This window comes from Pinus tabuliformis, chromosome J, assembly GCF_031772625.1.
Source record: "Pinus tabuliformis cultivar Carrire ecotype Pingquan chromosome J, CPIR1, whole genome shotgun sequence".
In the NCBI taxonomy this organism is placed as follows: Eukaryota; Viridiplantae; Streptophyta; class Pinopsida; order Pinales; family Pinaceae; genus Pinus; species Pinus tabuliformis.
This window is the reverse complement of record NC_142295.1, coordinates 444,083,668-444,103,295: the sequence shown is the minus strand read 5'-3', so window position 1 is coordinate 444,103,295 and position 19,628 is coordinate 444,083,668. Positions and strand designations below refer to the sequence as shown.

Here is a 19,628-nt window from a genome sequence, read left to right as displayed (position 1 = left end):
TGGATCTGTATCGAGGCAGTGCAACCCCCCCAAAAAAATTTAAAAACTGTAACTACCCAAAACCTGATTTTCATCTATTTATGATGCCCCTTCTATCTTGGATGGACTTGCAATCATTTCCGAAGCCACAAGATACAGACATTGGTATTGGAACTTCAAGGATATCAACTCAAGATTTTGAGCATATCAATGCAAAGAATGTAATGGATCTAGATTCTGATGATCATGTAGTTTGATTTGATTGTAGAATGTAGTATGATTATTTTTGGACCCTTTTAGAGTCTCAATGTTTATTTATTGTAGTTCAAATATGTATTGAATTTGGTGCCATTTTATAATATCCCCCCTTACATGTTACATACATGATAAATTTTGCATATTTGGTGTCTAATGATTTGGATATACATTAATGTACATGAATATGTGTGTGCGCGCATTATCAAAATTTGAATGTTTTATGCAGTTTTTAGTGGACTAGTTTTTCCCTATTCCAAATTGGTTTAGGATTTTGGGGTCAACAATTCAGTTCTAGTTTAGGCTCTGATTTTTGTTATAATTACTCTCGCTTTGATTCTTTCAGCTTATTTGAAGATGGAGGCACAGTATTCCAGTTTGAAGGGAATGACACAAGGTGTGACAAAAAATCTATCTTAAGAATCCACCAACCATCATTCTATTGGAAGGTACCAAAATAAACCTTGAGATCAGATTTCAAAATGCATAATTAAGTCCTTTCTGATACGTTGTTATGAAACATATAACAAACAACAAGAAACATGGAGTATATTATGGTGAAAAATTATACAAAGCTACAAAGATGCATGCCACTGTCCTTTTTCATTATTTTTGTAGGTTGCAACTAGGACAGACCTTGGACTAGCAGATGCATACATTGACGGTGACTTCACTTGCACTGATGGGGAGGAAGGTCTTCTGAATATGTTATCGGTATGCGCAACCTCTCTTAATTATTAAGTAGTCATAACTCTAATTATTTTTCTTTTAATTATTTAACCTGGTTCTTCTTTAAAAACTACTAATAGGCCTTGGAAAAAATCCATTTCTACAGATTCTTATTGCGAACAGGGACCTTCATCGATCTGTAGCAAAGAAACATCATGGAAGGTACACTTCAATTTATTCGTATATTGTGGTAAAGGGTTTAAATTTGAAACTTCAATTGCTTTTGCTCTGTGATTGCACATATAACATATATCAAAGTTAATTGTTCACAGGGAATGGTGGTCACCGATGCTTTACACTGCAGGATATTGGTCTGCCACATCATTCTTACGCCATCTCACTAGGCGGAATACTCTTACGCAAGCTCGAAAGAACATCTCACGCCATTATGATCTAGTCTGCTTTATAGCCTACAAATCATTTGATTATTTTTTCCTATTGTGCCTATATTAGATTGTGTTGGATAGCTTCAAATATTCACTACATACTGATTTGAATTCAAGCCAACATTGCACACTAATTTAAACTAGCTTATAAACCTTGTTGAAACGTTAACTTGTTTTTTCATGATTCATTTAAACAAGATTTCTTAACCATCAGTGCCAAGGAATGTTTTTGACACATTAATCACGCTAGTGAAATTTCAAAGGTGTAAATGTACTTTGAAAAATAAGGGAGCAGTATGTAAGAACCCAAATCAAGTCCATCAGTGGGCCAAAACAATGTTGAGATCACAAGAAGAATGAGGGGATTGAATGGTGCCAAAATGCCATCCCAAAAACCTACACTAAAAAAAAAAAGAATATGCCAACAACAAGAGAATAACAAAGACGTAATTCCTGTAAAACACTTGTGCCCGCTTGGGGCAGATCAATTGGTGATCCCATGTTATGAAGTCTTATGTAAACCATGAGATTCAAGATTCAAATCCCCCGTGGGTCAAGCCAACAAAAAAAAACTTAAAACACTTGCATTAGAGAGCCTGGGGTCAATGATAAAAAAAATGATTTACAAATGATGCTTAAGCTATGGATTTATACAAAACTCAAGTAGGTCATACTACCAAGAGGCATTATGGACTCACAAAAGTAGGCACACCCCCCAAGAGGGTTCTTGAGCCTACATATCAAAATTGACTAGGCCAGCCTTAACCACACCTAACAATACAATAAAAGAATAAATATGGACATCAAAGATATGAATAGATTGACCTTATTGGAAAATGTGAACAAGCGAAAACAGATTTCATCGCAACTCTGGAAGGTAGAGTAAATCACGCACAAGAAAATCTAGAAATCTAGGCAGTTTAAGCTTGATGGTGCCAAGCCTTGAGGGCTTTAGACTTGATTTATCTGCAAAATGCATTGTTCCATCTACAATGTCACTAAAGTCTTTCCAGAAGGTCATGTGGCATGTTGCACCTGTATCAAGCAGCCGTGCATCTCTCCAAGAAGCAAATGAAGTGTGAAACAAATCGTCTGTTATTCCAATATTGCAATGAGCAACAATACAATGGGAAGATTGGGGTGCTTTATCTTTAGCTGGATGTCGTGTTTCACCTGTCTTCTTTTTAGTTTCTATTTATTTGATTCTCTCCCAAGGGATTCTACATGTCGATGCATCATGTCCATATCTGCTTGAATGAATGCATGTAATGTTCCCAAGCTAATTTTATGCAATTTACTTCACAAAGTCCAAACTCCTATTTGACAACTTTTAACAAACAGTTGTTGTGCTAACTTTGTCAAACAATTAGAAGAACACCTTCAGCCAAACAGTTCAGAGATTTCATCAAACATTTCATACGCAAATAAAACAAATGACAAAGATAGATATTCTGAGGCAAAATGAACTTTATTGAGGCTGATTCTTCAAGGAATTACAAGCAGAATTTCAACGAGGAACCTAGAACTTGCTTCAGTTGACAAGAAGGAAATGATTTCATTAATCTACTGATATTACAATGTCTGGATATCACACTTCTGCATATTGTGGATAACTCAGTCTCCTGGACAATATATCTCGGTCTCCAATAGAGCCTGCTACAGCACTTGAAATGGATATTTCAGTCTCCAATAGCAGTCTGCTACAGCACTGGAATTTACTTCAGGAAATATATGATATGCTAAGGGAATGATGGACGGTCCTCTTCCTGACAATGGTATTCTCTGCTAATAGATTTAGCCTCTGAAAATGGGAACTCGGCCTCTGCTAGTGATGATATTAAACCCCTAAAAGTTGCCAAAGGAATTTCGTTATCCTCACATATTAAGCTTCAGACTTGGATTTATATGTTGGAAAGTGTATCTAATCTTTGGAGGAAAATTCGGCCCTCTTTGTGAGATAAGCTTGGCCCCTTTCACTGATCAAAAACTCAGCTTCAAATGACAACAATTATATATATGAAATCAGTCTCCTCTTCAATGCCCAAAGATCTAGAATAACCTTGATGGATCAAGCTGAGCGAATGGCATAGGAGAAAACCAACTCAGCCTCTATAGGACGTGTGAATTTCTCTTGCATAAGTTGAACTTTTGATGCTGGGCAATGCGGCCTTGCTGAGGACAATGCAACTTCAGAAATTTGCCTGAATGCGGAGATAAACTCGGCTCCTTTGTAAGGACTAATTCAACCCTCTAATGGATCAGTGAACTCTTCAATAAATCGACCCCTTCTCCTGGAAGTTCTCTGATCACAGGCTGATCAAATGGCACAAGGTAAACCAATTCAGCCTCTGCCACAAGAAGGAAATTCGATCCACCTTCAATTCTTGATGAATAATACAATTTGGCCTCACTTGTTGGTTCGATCTAAATAGATTTGTCCCCTTTTAATTCTGCTTCAGATTTGGAGAAACTCAACCCTCTTGAATGTTGAAATTTCTGAATCTAACACGTCAAAAATCCCTACTGCATTATCTGGTTTATTTTCTCCTACTTGTTCTTTTCATTAACAAGTTATTTATAAATATATATACTGAAAATAAACACAAATGCAGCCTTAACTCTTATACAGATCAGCAACTGAAATAACTGAGACAAACACACAAGGGAAACGATTATTTTTGGACAATATTCTCCGGAAAAAACCTAATGCAGGAAAACCAGTGCAGTAGATATGAGGGTTTTATTATTACACAGTTTCTGAATACAACTAGGGTGCCAGAAATGGCTCACCCAACAGAGAATGCCCTTGGCAGTAGTACCTCTCCTCAGAGACAGATTTCGGCTAATCAATCATCGGATGAACGATTCCACAACAACTATGGCAGCTTCCGCTGCTCTGCGTCACTCTGCAGGGACTGCGTCACCCTTCCCGGCTTCACCAGCTCTTAGTCTGCCCCACGAAAATTCTTTCGGCGTTGCCTCTTGGCCCTGCGTCAGCTCTGCTAGCCTTTGCACAGTTACTGAAGCCTCTACGTCAGCTCTCAGACCCTCTATGTCACCCATGATGGCCTCTTCAGCCTCTGCGTAGCTCCCAGCTGCCTCTGCATAGCACCCAGTTGCCTCTGCATCAGCCTCTCCAGGCTCTATGTTGTCTCTCTGGCACTATCTTTGTCTCTCTGCTATGTATTCTCGGCCTCGTGCCGAACTGCCCCTCGCTGCAACAGATCACTGGTTTGATTCTCTCAGCAAAACCGCGCTCTAGAAAATCGAACTGACTAATCAATTTGGTGTATCTCCAACTGACCCTCAAGCCTCCTCTTATACTTTTCCTGTTGAGTCTTCAACGGTCGAGATTAAGTCCCTAATCAACGACTACGATTAGATTTGGCTTGATCCATGTCATTTAGAACATTCTCACCCAGTTTTATGTTAATACCCATTAATATTTTAATTTTCCTAAGTTTAGACTTAGGAACCCCATTAAAAATATTAATTATTTTAATATCTCTCCAACCAGGTGAGATTTTCCCAAACCATTTTTGGGTCTTGGAGATCTTATGTGCCTTAGCCTCTCCACCAATTTTCATGGCTAGAGAACATCCGATGCTACCACAAATCAACACTCCCTCTTAGCAAGGAATGTGCTCTAGTAATGCTTCACCATGGAAACATCACACTAATCCTCCGCACCGGTACCTGTGTTGATGTTTGGCCTGTTGCCTTACATCACCTGCACTGCTGCTTCCTGTACTGCTGCCCATGACACTGCCACTGCCACTGCTACATCTGTACTGCAGCTCCCTCTCAATATGCTGCCCATGCTGCCTCTAGCACTGCCACTGCTAACTGCTGCAATGCAACTCAGTTACCAAGAAGTAGGTAACTGAGTTCTCCCAAATACTGACATCCCAGTTAGTCTAGAAGCCACGTGAAACTCTAGCTGCCTCTGCTGCTATTTTGTGCTCCCTCTGATGCTGCATACACCTCTGTGCCTCTTGCACTGCTGCAACCTCCACTGCGCTGCCTCAGAATTCTACACCCAAGCACTGCCTTGCTGCTCCACTACACTTTGCTCCACCCGACATCTGTCATCATGCTACTGTCGTTAAGGGCTCCCGTAGCCGGATGTGATCCAAGAATTTGGGCACCTCAAGGATCCTGCCCCTAGTTTGTAGTCCTCCTGACTACAACTCGATGTCTCCCCACCTCTTCTCTAGAGGTGCATGAGCACTCATGGCACAGTCGTCATCAGTCTCGACCTCTTTCTCCGCCTTAGCTGGAGCTGCCTTGGAGTTGAAAGCCTATCCCTAGTTTTTCTTCCTGGGACACTGGGATGCATAATGTCCCAGCTCCCCACAATGGAAGCACTTCACCTTGGAGATGTCCTTCTTCCTCTTCTCTTGTTGTCCTGCAGATGCTAGAGTCGCATCCTCCTCCTCCTCTTTCTTGTTTCAACTTCCCTTGTGTTGGAATTTCTAATTCTAACCCGTAAGAAATTCTTCCTGTATTATCTGGTTTATTTCACCTTCTTGTTTAATTACTTACAAGTTATTTAACCATATAAATATTGAAAATAAACGGAAGTATAGTCTCAACATCTACAGAGCATCAACTGAAAGAAAATAAGCACACAAGCGACATCGTTATTTTTGGACAAATGTACCCAGACTCCGGAGAAACCCAATGTGGGAAAACCGGTGCAGCTAGTCTGAGGGTTATATTATTATGCAGTCTATCTGAGTACAACAGGGTGCCTAATCCGGCTCACCCAACAAAGAAAAATACACGGCAGCAATACCTCTATATCCGGAAACAGGTATTCAAAAAACCTATCCCATGAAACCCTCTCCAGCACAACTGAAGCTCAACATTGGCCCTTCTGGCCTCTTTGCCAGCCTCCTACTAACCTGCGTCAGCCCCAGGACCCTCCGCATCAGCCCTCTGAGGCACTGCGCAGCCTCTGGGAGCCTCTGTGTCACTCCCTCTGCCCTTTGCGTGGATGACACAGTCTCTCTAGGCTCTGCGCTACCTTTGCTGGGCCCTGCGTAGCCTGGACTGACTGCTGCTCTCACTCTCTCTACTTCTATGCTAGTCTCCCAGTGTTGTCTCTGCCTCTCTGCCTCGTACTCACTGCTGATCATTGATTCAACTTTGCTTAGTAACCCCGCTCTAGCAAAATGAATGACTAATCACTCTAGTGTGTTCTCCAACTGACCCTCAAGCCTCTTCTTATACTTTTCTCGTTGGTCTTTCAATGGCCGAGATTAAATCTCTAATCAATGGCTAAGATTACATTTGGCTTGATCCATGACTTTTGGAACCTTCTAACCCAGTTTTATATTAATGCCCATTAATATTTTATTTTTCCTAAGTTTAGACTTAGGAACTCCATTAAAAATATTAATTATTTTAATATCTCCCAAACCGGTTAGAATCTTCCCAACCATTTCTGGGTCTTGGAGATCTCATGTGCTTTAGCCTCTCCACCAATTTTCATGGCTAGAGCACATCCGATGCTACCCCAAGTCAACACTCCCTCTTAGCAAGGACTCTACTCTTGTAATACTCCACACTGAGCATTACCCTGATCATCTGGCACTGGTCCTGTTGAAGTTTCTAAGTCTACCAGTTAGAAACCCTCCATGCACTTTACTGATTTATTCCTACGTACTTGTTCCGTTACTTAACAAGTTATTTACAATGTAAATACTGAAAATAAACACTAGTGCATGCTCAACATATTACAAATCATCAACTGAAGGAAACAGAAACAAGCACACAAAATTACACCGTTATTTTTGGACCAATGTCCCCGGAAAAACCCAATGCGGGAAAACTAGTGCAGCGATCTAAGGGTTTTCTTATTAAGCAATTTCAGAGTACAATCTGGGTGCCAAATCCGGCTTACTCAACAAAGAATACCCTTGGCAGTAGTACCACTCAATCTGAGACAGATGTCCCAGATAAACCCTCCGGTATTTCCTCAGCTCCAATCTGCCCCAGAAACCCCAGCGTCTGCCTTTCTGGATTGCGTCAGCCTCTCTCTGCCCAGCGCTAGCCGTGTGTGACCCTGAATGTGCTTGCATCAACCTTTTGGCCCTCTGCGTCAGCTACACTGGCCTCTCTGAAGCATTGTGCAGCGCCTGGTTGCCTCTGCGTGGCCCTGCGTGAGCCCTAGATGCTACAACGTCACTCTCTGTGGCTCCTGCGTTGATCTCCCGACACTATTTCTGCCTCTCTGTCTCTCTGTACTCACTCCCCCCCAGCTGCAACTCCGATCACTGATTCTATCTCTTTTAGCAAACCCCGCTTTAGAGAATAGAATCACTGATCATCTAGTGTGTTATCCAAGTGACCCTCAAGCCCCCTCTTATACTTTTCTCGTTGACATATCAACGACCGAGATTAAGTCCCTAATCAATGGCTAAGAATAGATCTGGCTTAATCCATGTCTTTTGGACCATTCTAACATAGTTTTATATTAATCCACATTAATATTTTAATTTCCCTAAGTTTAGACTTAGGGACTCCATTAAAAATATTAATTATTTTAATATCTCTTGAACTGTTTAATATCTGCCCAAACCCTTTCTGGGTATTGGAGATCTCATGTGCCCCAACCTCTCCACCAAATTTCGTGGCTAGAGCACATCCGATGCTACCCCAAATCAACAAGTCCCTGTGCTGATGCTAGGCCTCCCCACCCAACATCCTCTGCACTGCTACATCCTGTACTGCTACCCATGGCCCTGCCACTGCCACCGCTGCATCCATACAGCAGCTCCCTCTGCATCCGTGTTGCTGCTGATCCATCCTCCCAGCACTACATCTGCACTGCATCCCCTCTCATCATGTTGCATCGTGCTACTGCATACTGCAACTCAGTTACTGAGAAGTAAGTAATTGATCCACCCAACTTCTGACATCCCTGTCAGGCTAGAAACACTCTTGATGTTGAAGCTCCCTCTGCCGCTAACAAGTGCTCCCTCTACTAACCTTTGCGCTGCTACAACAACTCCTTGCATCTCGCACCGTTGCACACCTCTCTATGCCATCCTGCTCTGGTGCAACACTCTCGTGCCTCTCGCACTGTTGCAACTTGCTAGCCTCGCGCTGCCCAGGGACTCCTGAATTGTAGCACTCTTTACCGCTTCATCTGCATCCGTCTCTACCGACATTCGCCAGTGCTGCTACTCCTCTTCAGGGCTCCCGTAGCAAGGTATAATCCAAGAGGTTGGGTGCCTCAAGGATCCTACCCCTCATCGCCTGTAGTCCTCCTAACTACAGCTCAATGTCTCCCCACTTCTTCTCAAGTGGCACATGAGCACTCATGGCACAATTGTCATCCTCCTCGACTTCTTTCTCCGCCTTTGATGGCGCTGCCTTCGAGTTAAAAGCCTCTCCCTTACTCTTCTTCCTCGAACACTGGTTCGCAAAATGTCCCAGTTCCCCACAATGGAAGCACTTGACCTTGGAGAGGTCCTTCTTCTTCCTCTTCTCCTGCTTTCCCGCAGATGCTAGAGTCGCATTCTCTTCTTCCTCCTTCTTGATCCTGACCCCTTTTCCGCTACTCCCCGCCTTGGTCAGTGTTCTCATCTCTTCTTGACGAAGAGCCGCCCACAGTTTTTCCCATTCCGGAAGACACGTCCTGCCCAGTATGCTCTAGACAAATGCCTCCCAATCCTCGTAGACTGTGTTAAGTGCGGTCCTCACCATCAAGTCCTCATCCGGCGTGGCCCCTATGGAAGTTAGCTGGTCATGGATCTCCTTCAACTGATTGAGGAAGACATATATCTGCTCTCCCTTCTGCATTTGGTATGCCCTTAGCTGATTCTCCAAGAGCATCTTCCTCTACACAGAAGTATATTGGTACAATGTCTTCAAGGCGTCTCACATCTCCTTTGTCGTTTCCTTCTCGGCAATATGTGGTACCACATGATCCTTAGCCATTGCCTCCTCGTACCTTTCATTAGCTACCGGGTCAACTGGGATAGTTAACACTCTCGAGACAAAGCCCTTGATGCGATGTATATCTAGAATGGGCAAGATCCTGGCCTTCCAGACCACAAAGTTGGACGCTCTGTCAAGCCTGTCCTGATCTCTCAGCCCATTCACGGCCATCTCGCTGCTCATCTGTCGACTCCTCCGAGTCTCTCTACTTCCCTCCTGAAAGTCCTTTGTTCGACTCCTGCTAAGTCTCTCTACTTCCCGTCTAGAAGTTCTCTTCTGGACTCCCTCTGAGTCCTAATTTCCCTCCTGGAAATCCTTCTGCCAACATCAAGTTGCCCCTCTCTGATCATCTGTGCAACTGCAACACTGATCCAGATTCCTTGGCTAGAAATCTGCCTCGGCAGCAACTCCCTCTACCTTGGTCTTGCCCTGTTAGGTACTATTCTGACCACAATACCCCACCAGCTTCACTCTCGCAAACTACCCACAGCCTCCTATGCCCCAGCAACTGAAGGATTGAGCCACTTGGCTCTGCGCAATCCCGACACTAGCAAATCAGCTCCCTCAGCCAACTGCATCAGCACTCAGAGCCTCTGTGTGGCTCTGCGTGAGCCTGATTCTACCTCTCTCTGTTGAAGTTTCTAAGTTTACTTAGTTAGAAACCCTCCATGCACTTTATCTGATTTATTCCTACCTACTTGTTATTTTCCTTAACAAGTTATTTACAATGTAAATACTGAAAATAAACACTAGTGCATGCTCAACATATTACAGATCAACAACTAAAAAGAAACAGAAGCAAACACACCATATGACACCATTATTTTTGGACTAATGTCCCCAGAAAAACCCAATGTGGGAAAACCGGTGCAACTATCCAAGGGTTTTCTTATTAAGCAATATCAGAGTACAGTCTGGGTGTCGAAACTGGCCTACCCAACAGAGAATTTCCTTAGCAGTAATACCTCTCCATTTTTGACAAATCTACTGGCTGAAACCCCGTATAATCTTTCTGGCAGCTACTCAGCACCAATCTGCCCCAGAAACCCCAATGTTTGCCCAATCTGGACTGCGTCAGCGTCTCCTAGCCCAGCGCTGGCCCTGCGTCAGCCCCAAGAGGCCCCGCGTCAGCTCTCTGAGCCTCTACATCAACTACGCTGGCCTCTCTAGTGCTCTGCACAACACTTAGCTACCTCTGCGTGAGCACTGGCTGCTCCTGCATCACTCTCTCTGGCTGCTTTGCTGCTCTCCCAGCACTATCTCTGCCTCTCTGTCTCTCTGTACTCAATGCCCCTCAGCTACTTTCCGATCACTGATTCTATCTCTCTTAGCAAACTTTGCTCTAGAGAATAGAATGACTGATCACTCTGGTGTATTCTCCAAGTGACCCTCAAGCCTCCTCTTATACTTTTCCTGTTGACATCACAACGGCCGAGATTAAGTCCCTAATCAACGACTAAGATTAGATATGGCTTGATCCATGTCTTTTGGACCACTCTAACACAGATTCATATTAATACACATTAATATTTTATTTTCCCTAAGTTTAGATTTAGGGACTCCATTAAAAATATTAATTATTTTAATATCTCCTAATCCGTTTAGAATCTGCCCAAACCCTTTCTGGGTATTGGAGATCTCATGAGCCCTAACCTCTCCACCAAATTTCATGGCTAGAGCACACCGATGTTATCCCAAATCAACACTCCCTCTTAGCAAGGACTGTGCTCTAGCAATACTCCTCACTGAGTATTACTCTGATCATCCAGCATCGGTATCTACGCTGATGCTAGGCCTTCCTGCCCAACATCCTCTGCACTACTACATCTTTTACTGTTGCCCATGGTTCTGCCACTGCCACTGCTGCATCTGTACGACAACTCCCTCTGCATCCGTGCTGCTGCTGGTCCTTTCTCCCAGCATTGCATCCACACTGCACCTCCTCTCATCATATTGCATCGTGCTGCCCACTGCTGCACTGCAACTCAGTTACTGAGAAGTAAGTAACTGATCTCCCAACTAACCTCCCTATTGGGCTAGAGACACCCACTGATGCTGAAGCTCCCTCTGCCGTTGACAAGTGTTCCCTCTCTGACATTTGCACTACTGCAACAACTCCCTGCATCTCGCATTGTTGCACACCTCTCTGTGCCTTCCTGCACTGGTGCAACACTCCTGTGCCTCTCACACTGTTGCAGCCTGCCAGCTCTGTGTTGTCTCGGGACTCCTGCACTGTAGCTCTCTCTGCTGCTCCATCCGCATCCATCTCTACCCACTTAGCCAATCCTACTACTCCTCATCGGGGCTCCCGTAGTAAGGTCTAATCCAAGAGGCTGGGTACCTCGAGCATCCTGCCCCTCATTGCCCGTAGTCCATCTGACTACAGCTCGATGTCTCCCCACTTTCGCTCAAGTGGCGCGTGAGCACTCATGGCACACAAAACAGACAGGATCTTGGCATTCCAGATCAATGTTGCACGAAGCCCCCCCGGTTCCAAGCCTGGAAGCGCGTCTCGTGCGGAAGCACCTAGGAAGCTTCGCCGAAAGCGCGCGCTTCCGAATTTTTTTGCTTCTTCCTGGACTTTTCGGAAGCGTGGCACGGAAGTGCACTTCCAGACCTCCGAAGCGCGCTTCGTACGGCGCTTTCATACGATTCCAAAAAAGCTTCGCGCTGTTTAGAAAATCGTTTTTTTTTCCAATTTTTTTCTTTTAATTTTAGGTGAGTTTGCTTGTTGGGGGTGGGTCCACCTTGGGTTAGGGTGAGGAATGAAGGCAAAAAAAATATAAATATAGCAGATGCTCCCTCATGGTAATGTTAAATTCTTAAAGTAAAAGTGACATTCTCCTTTATTTTTCATTTTCATCCTTTTACTTAAATTTTTAACATTACCATGAAATGACTCAGGATGTTTGAGAGTGGTTCCAGCCTCATTGGACTTCATATGGAGAAAATAGAATTTCATATCCTATTCAAAATTCAGCAGACTTAATAGTTTTCAGGAATTCAGGATCAATTGGATTGTGGCATTTCATTAAATTATATCAAGTATGAAGGTATGCGATTAACATTTAATCAAGAGCACCAAGCCCTATATGTATCATAGTGTTGGTGGTGTTAATTGTTGAACTCCTTTGTCATGCGGCACGCCCTTAGCAAAAAATTATCTTTCAATCAAGTCAAAATCATCAATCAAGCATGTTAAGATTTTTCTACCATATTTTAAGTCTTGAATTAGGTAGTTTGATCAAAATTGGGCAATGTTGACTAACATCCCTAGACAATCGAGGTAGAGGCAACGACTAGACAAGAGGAGAAGAATCTAGATTCTAGATGGTTGATGCATCTAAAGGGTTGATGCTCGAATAATTAATCATTAATGTACAATGGATGTTATATCTATCTTGATTTATGTAAAAATATGCATGTTTTCATGTCTTCTACAACTAATTTGGTATTTGGGATGTTTGTTTGGAGTATAAATGCAAAAGAATATAAAAATATATATATATATAGTAGACGCTTCCGCAGACGCTTCGCTTCCTAGATTTTTGGAAAATGATGCTTCTACGTCCCCGCTTCGTCCCCGCTTCGTGCAACATTGTTACAGATGACAAAGTTTGGACACCCCGTCCAGCCTGTCCTAATCCCTCAGCCTATTCATGGCCATCTCTCTGCTCTTCTCGGTTCAACTCCTGCTGAGTCTACTTCCTTGCTGAAAGTTCTCTGTTCGACTCTTGCTGAGTCGACTTCCCGGCTAGAAGTTCTCTGTTCGACTCTTGCTGAGTCTACTTCCCGTCTGGAAGTTCTCTGTTCGACTCCTACTGAGTCTCTCTACTTCCCGTTTGGAAGTTCTCTTCTGGACTCCCTCTGAGTCCCGATTTCCCTCCTGGAAATCCTCTTGTCGCTATCGAGATGCCCCCCTACTCTAATCGTCTTGTACAACTGCACCACTGATCTGGGTTCCTCGGCTAGAAACCCTCGGTAGCAACTCCTCTTGGCCTTGCTCTGTTAGGTACTGTTCTGACTACAATACCTCATAAGCTCCACTCTACAATATTACCACAGCCTTCTAAACCCTAGCAACCTAAAGTTGAGATCTCCTAGGCTCTGCGCAATCCCAGCACCAGCAACCCGGCCTCCTCACCCAACTGTGTCAGCCCTCCCAGCTACTGCGTGGCTCTGCGTGAGGCTCCCATTGCTTTTCTTAGCCTCTGCGCTGCCTCTTCCCGGCTCACCCTTGATGACATAGGCACTGCGTCACCCTTCCCTTGTTGTCGCTCTGCTAGAAACAGCTTCTGTCACCTCGGGACAACTGTTTTCTGCTGCTATTGCTCAGCTCGGCTGATGTCCTTAGTTCTCCTGTGACCTGCAATCTCACTCTGATACCATGTTGAAGTTTCTAAGTTTACTTAGAAACCCTCCATGCACTTTATCTGATTTATTCCTACCTACTTGTTATTTTCCTTAACAAGTTATTTACAATGTAAATATTGAAAATAAACACTAGTGTATGCTCAACATATTACAGATCAACAACTAAAAAGAAACAGAAGCAAACACACCATATGACACCATTATTTTTGGACTAATGTCCCCGGAAAAACCCAATGTGGGAAAACCAATGCAACTATCTGAGGGTTTTCTTATTAAACAATATCAGAGTACAATCTGGGTGCCGAAACTGGCCTACCCAACAGAGAATTTCCTTAGCAGTAATACCTCTCCGTTTCTGACAAATCTACTGGCTGAAACCCCGGATAATCCTTCCGGCAGCTACTCAGCACCAATCTGCCCTAGAAACCCCAGCGTTTGCCCAATCTGGACTGAGTCAACGTCTCCTAGCCCGCCGCTGGCCCTGCATCAACCCCAAGAGGCCCTGCGTCAACTCTCTAAAACTCTGCGTCAGCTACGTTGGCCTCTCTGGTGCTCTGCACAGCACTTAGCTGCCTCTGCGTGGCCCTGCGTGAGCACTGGTTGCTCCTGCATCACTCTCTCTGGCTGCTCTGTTGCTCTCCCGGCACTATCTCTGCCTCTTTGTCTCTCTGTACTCAATGCCCCTCAGCTACTCTGCGATCACTGATTCTATCTTTCTTAGCAAACCCCGCTCTAGAGAATAGAATGACTAATCACTCTGGTGTATTTTCCAAGTGACCCTCAAGCCTCCTCTTATACTTTTCCTGTTGTCATCTCAACGGCCGAGATTAAGTCCCTAATCAATGGCTAAGATTAAATATGGCTTGATCCATGTCTTTTGGACCACTCTAACATAGATTCATATTAATACACATTAATATTTTATTTTCCCTAAGTTTAGACTTAGGGACTCCATTAAAAATATTAATTATTTTAATTTCTCTTGATCTGTTTAGAATCTACCGAAACCCTTTCTGGGTATTGGAGATCTCATGCGCCCCAACCTCTCCACCAAATTTCGTGGCTAGAGCACATCCGATGATTCCCCAAATCAACACTCTCAGCCTCTACGTTGGCCTCTCTCTGGCCCAAACTGATGACGCAGTCCCTCTGCGTCACTCCTTCCTCTGCCGCCTTCTGCAAGGATCAGCTCTATCACTCGGCAGCTGAATCTGCTGCAAATGCTCTGTTCGACTAACGCCTTTAGTTTTCCTGTGATCTGCAACCACCCTCTGATACCATGTTGGAATTTCTAATTCTAACCCGTTAGAAATTCTTCCTATACTATCTGGTTTATTTCACCTACTTTTTTAATTACTTAACAAGTTATTTAACCATATAAATACTGAAAATAAACACAAGTACAGTCTCAACATCTACAGATCATCAACTAAAAAAAACAAGCACACAACTGACACCGTTATTTTTGGACGAATGTCCCCAGAAAAACCCAATACGGGAAAATCGGTGCAACTATTATGAGGGTTATATTATTATGCAGTCTATCTGAGTACAACAGGCAGCCTAATCCGGCTCACCCGACAGAGAAAAATACACGGCAGCAATACCTCTATATCCGGAAACAGGTATTCAGAAAACCTGTCCCACGAAACCCTCTCCGGCACAACTGAAGCTCAGCGCTGGCCCTTCTGGCCTCTACATCAGCGTCCTGCTGACCTATGTCAGCCCCAGGACCCTCCGCGTCAGCCCTCTGAGGCACTGCGCAGCCTCTGGGAGCCTCTACGTCACTCCCTCTGCCCTCCGCGTGGATGACGCAGTCTCTCTGGGCTCTGCGCTGCGTCTACTGGGCTTTGCATAGCCTGAACTCACTGTTGCTCTCGCTCTCTCTACTTCTGTGTTGGTCTCCCAGTATTGTCTTTGCCTCGTACTCACTGCCCCTCGCTGCTGATCACTGATTCAATTTTGCTTAGCAACCTCGCTCTAGCAAAATGAATGACTAATCACTCTGGTGTGTTCTCCAACTGACCCTCAAGCCTCTTCTTATACTTTTCTCGTTGGTCCTTCAACAGCCGAGACTAAATCTCTAATCAACAGCTAAGATTAGATTTGGCTTGATCCATGACTTTTGGAATCTTCTAACCCAGTTTTATATTAATACCCATTAATATTTTACTTTTCCTAAGTTTAGACTTAGGAACTCCCTTAAAAATTTTAATTATTTTAATATCTCCCAAACCGGTTAGAATCTGCCCAAACCATTTCTGGGTCTTGGAGTTCTCATGTGCTTTAGCCTCTCCACCAATTTTCATGGCTAGAGCACATCCAATGCTCTCCAAATCAACACCTTGCCACTACTCCCCGCCTTGGTCAATCTCCTTATCGCTACCCACATCGCCTCCCAACCTGGAAGAGTAGCCTTGCCCAAAACACTTTGGACAAACGTCTCCCACTCCTCGGAGACTACATTCAGGGCGGTGCTCAACATGAACTCCGGATCCGGTGTAGACCCCACGGAAGTAAGTTGGTCACGAATCTCCGGCAATCTGAGGAACAAATCTATCTACTCTCTCTTCTACATCTGATACAACCGCAATTGATTCTCCAATAGCATCTTCCGCTGCATGGAAGTGCCCTGATACAAGCTCGTCAAAGTATCCCACATCTCCTTTGTTGTGTTCTTTTCAGCAATATGTGGTATGACATGATTTTTGACCCTGTCTAGGATCATGCACTTTGCCCTCGCCATTGCATCCTCATACTTCTCATTCTCAGCTGGGTCGACTAGGATTGCCACGGTTCTCAAGGCAAAGTCCTTGATGCAATGTCGATCCAAGACTGCCAGGATCCTGGCCTTCCAGATGACAAAGTTGGAAGCCCCTTCTAACCTATCATGATCCCTCAGTCCGTTCACTGCGATTTCAACTCCTCTTCTGGACTCCCTCTGAGTTTCGACTTCCCTCCCGGAAATCTCCCTCTAAGTCCTAATTTCCTTCCTGAGAATCCTCCTGCTAAATGTCAAACCGCTCCTCTCCAATCCTCCTTGCAACTGCAACTCGGATCTGGATTTGTTGGCTAGAGATCTGTCAAGGTAGCAACTCCCTTTACCTTGGTTCTATCCCCTTAGGTATTGTTCTGCACCGACAAAAACAGCACCCCACTAGCTTCTCAATCACAATCTGCCCACAGCTCCCCAAACCCCGACAACTGAAGAAACTAAGCCTTTCAGGCTCTGCGCAATCCCGACAACGGTAGATTCTGCTCCTCCTGGCCACAACGTCGATCCTTCCTGGCTAAGAAAGATGATCGGGCACTGCGTAGGTCTAATCTACCTCTCTCTACTTCTGCATTGGCCTTCCTCCTGGCTTGAAACGATGACGCAGGCCCTCTGCATCACTTCTTCTCTGTTGCTTCTGCTTCTGGAACATCGTTGTCTCTCGGGACAGCGACTACTGCTGCAAATTCTCCAGATTACTATTGGTGCCTTCAGTGCTCCTGTGATCTGCAACGCTCTGATACCATGTTGAAATTTCTAAATCTAACATGTCAGAAATCCCTACTGCATTATTTGGTTTATTTTCTCCTACTTGTTCTTTCCATTAACAAGATATTTATAAAAGAGTTTAGACTTCTGTGATCCATACTTGATTGTTAGAGATTTCAGCAAAATCACATAGAGAATCATTTGTCGACGCGTTTCGAACCAACTAGTGTGGTTCATCGTCAGGACAAGTTGAGAAACAAATCTGAGCGATACTTGATTGTTAGAGATTTCAGCAAAATCACATAGAGAATCGCTCAGATTTGTTTCTCAACTTGTCCTGACGATGAACCACACTAGTTGGTTCGAAACGCGTCGACAAATGATTCTCTATGTGATTTTGCTGAAATCTCTAACAATCAAGTTATTTATAAATATAAATACTAAAAATAAACACAAATGCAACCTTAACTCATATACAGATTAGCAACTGAAATAACTGAGACACACGCACAAGGGACACAATTATTTTTGGGCAATTGTCCGCGGAAAAAACCAATGTGGGAAAACCGGTGCAGCATATATGAGGGTTTTATTATTATGCAGTTTCTGAATACAACTAGGGTGCCAGAAATGGCTCACCCAACAGAGAATGCCCTTGGCAGTAGTACCTCTCCTCGGAGACAGATATTCTGGGTAATCAATCACCAGATGAACGAAGCCACAGCAACTATGGAAGCTTCCACTGCTATGCATCACTTTGTAGGGACTGCGTCACCCTTCCCGGCTCACCAGCGCTTAGTCTGCCCATGCTGATACAAAAGGATACCAGCTCATGACCTCTCGCCAATCCAACACATGGACACCCGTGCAAGGGATATGTCTGTTATGCTGAAACTGGTCCATGCTCAGTTGTTGATGCTCTACCTGGACAATCCAAGCATGTCCAAGAAATTCCACCTCTCTCCCTCTAATGGGAAAAAGTGGGCAAACCGTGTTGCAAGCCCCATCTATGTACTCCTAGAGAGGGCTATTGCCTGAAAATGCTACAACTCGCCTGGCTATCACTACATTTGTTTGCACGTCATCAATGGGTAGTCCCAAAGATGGATGCACTGCCATTCCCCTCGCCTGGTAGGAAACTCCATGCTCCTCCAGTCCACCAATCGCCTGCCAAACTGTCATATCATACTCCAGCATCTCTTGAGGACAAGTGTCAGCGAATAAGGTCATCTTGCCAGTTGTCTGTACAACTGTCTGCTCCTCATCAGTGGTTGACCCCAAGGGTGGATGCTCATCCTCCACCATCACGGGTTCAATATGAACCTCCAACTGGCTCTCCCAAGAAGGCTCATCATACATATTGTGTGCCTCATCTTCCTTAGCTGACTCACTCTCCATCAGATGTTGCTCATGTTGACTCATCACTAGTGACACGCTATCCTGAATGTCTCTCCTAGGACCCACGGACTGCTCATCATATGAATCTGGAGTGATGTCAATGACTCGACATGACTCATGCTCCTCTATGTGCTCTCTATGCTGAGTCATCAGCCGCTCATTTGCTCTTTGATCACTTTCCCACATGGGAACCATCGGATGATCCACATACTCCTCTACCACACATGGATGCATATCTGGGCTACTGTCATCAACTCCACGTGACTGCTCGTGCTCCTCTAAAATATCATCATATGAACCCATGGACTTGTCTAGCATAGAGTCCTCATCCTGACAAACATAACAAATATCTCCCTACTCTACTGCTATCATCTCCTTAGTGTCACTCAAGCATGAGTGGTCAGGTCCCCAAGGTCCTTCGCAGATGAAGCAAAATCCCTTCCTCCTCATCTCATTCTTGCTACATGATCCCCCAATTCTAAGTTGCTCCTCCCTGGTCAACTGTCTCCTGAACAGCCCAATGTCCTGCTCCACCAACCTCTCGGCTAGATCATAAGCAACAGGTATGACCAACTACTCTCTCCTCCAAACAGACAACAATCGAGACTGCAACTCCCGACAGATGGCATCACGACCTCTCATACATGATGAGAATATGGACTGCATGTGTGTTGTGACTCTATCAGGATAATGTTTCTTAATGCTGAAGAAGCATTGGAACATCTACAAGATCAAACCATCACACTCTAGATCAAACATGACTTCATAAGTCCTACTCACAACCATAACTCCTAAAATCTCAAGCTTCTTCCCAAATGTAGGACCCACACTGTTGTCTCAGTCCTGAAAAAGTATCCACTATTATCTTGAGAACTCTCCTCATAACATCATCATTGTAAAGAGCCGTAGGGGCGGTTAGTCTCATGATTTTACTGAGACAAGATGCAACTGGAATTCTAACCCCTTCACAAAGTTCCTCCAAGAGCTTGCATTGTATGAGAGCGAGCATAGCTGGTTTCAAAGCCCAAATTAGTCTTTTCCCTTCTAACTGGCTCACTTTGGAAAGGAGGGCATCA

At 44.2% G+C, this 19,628-nt stretch overlaps 1 protein-coding gene across 1 annotated transcript in view; it reads left to right on the top strand.

Annotated features, from left to right (window-relative positions):
* LOC149227725 (uncharacterized) overlaps positions 1 to 19,628 on the top strand; it is a 429,088-nt gene that overhangs the window by 280,345 nt on the left and 129,115 nt on the right. The window contains exons 12-15 of the mRNA XM_089380583.1: positions 581 to 683; positions 853 to 948; positions 1,070 to 1,125; positions 1,236 to 1,359. Coding sequence (XP_089236709.1) covers positions 581 to 683; positions 853 to 948; positions 1,070 to 1,125; positions 1,236 to 1,359 — 379 coding nt within the window. The remainder of the gene's footprint in view (positions 1 to 580; positions 684 to 852; positions 949 to 1,069; positions 1,126 to 1,235; positions 1,360 to 19,628) is intronic.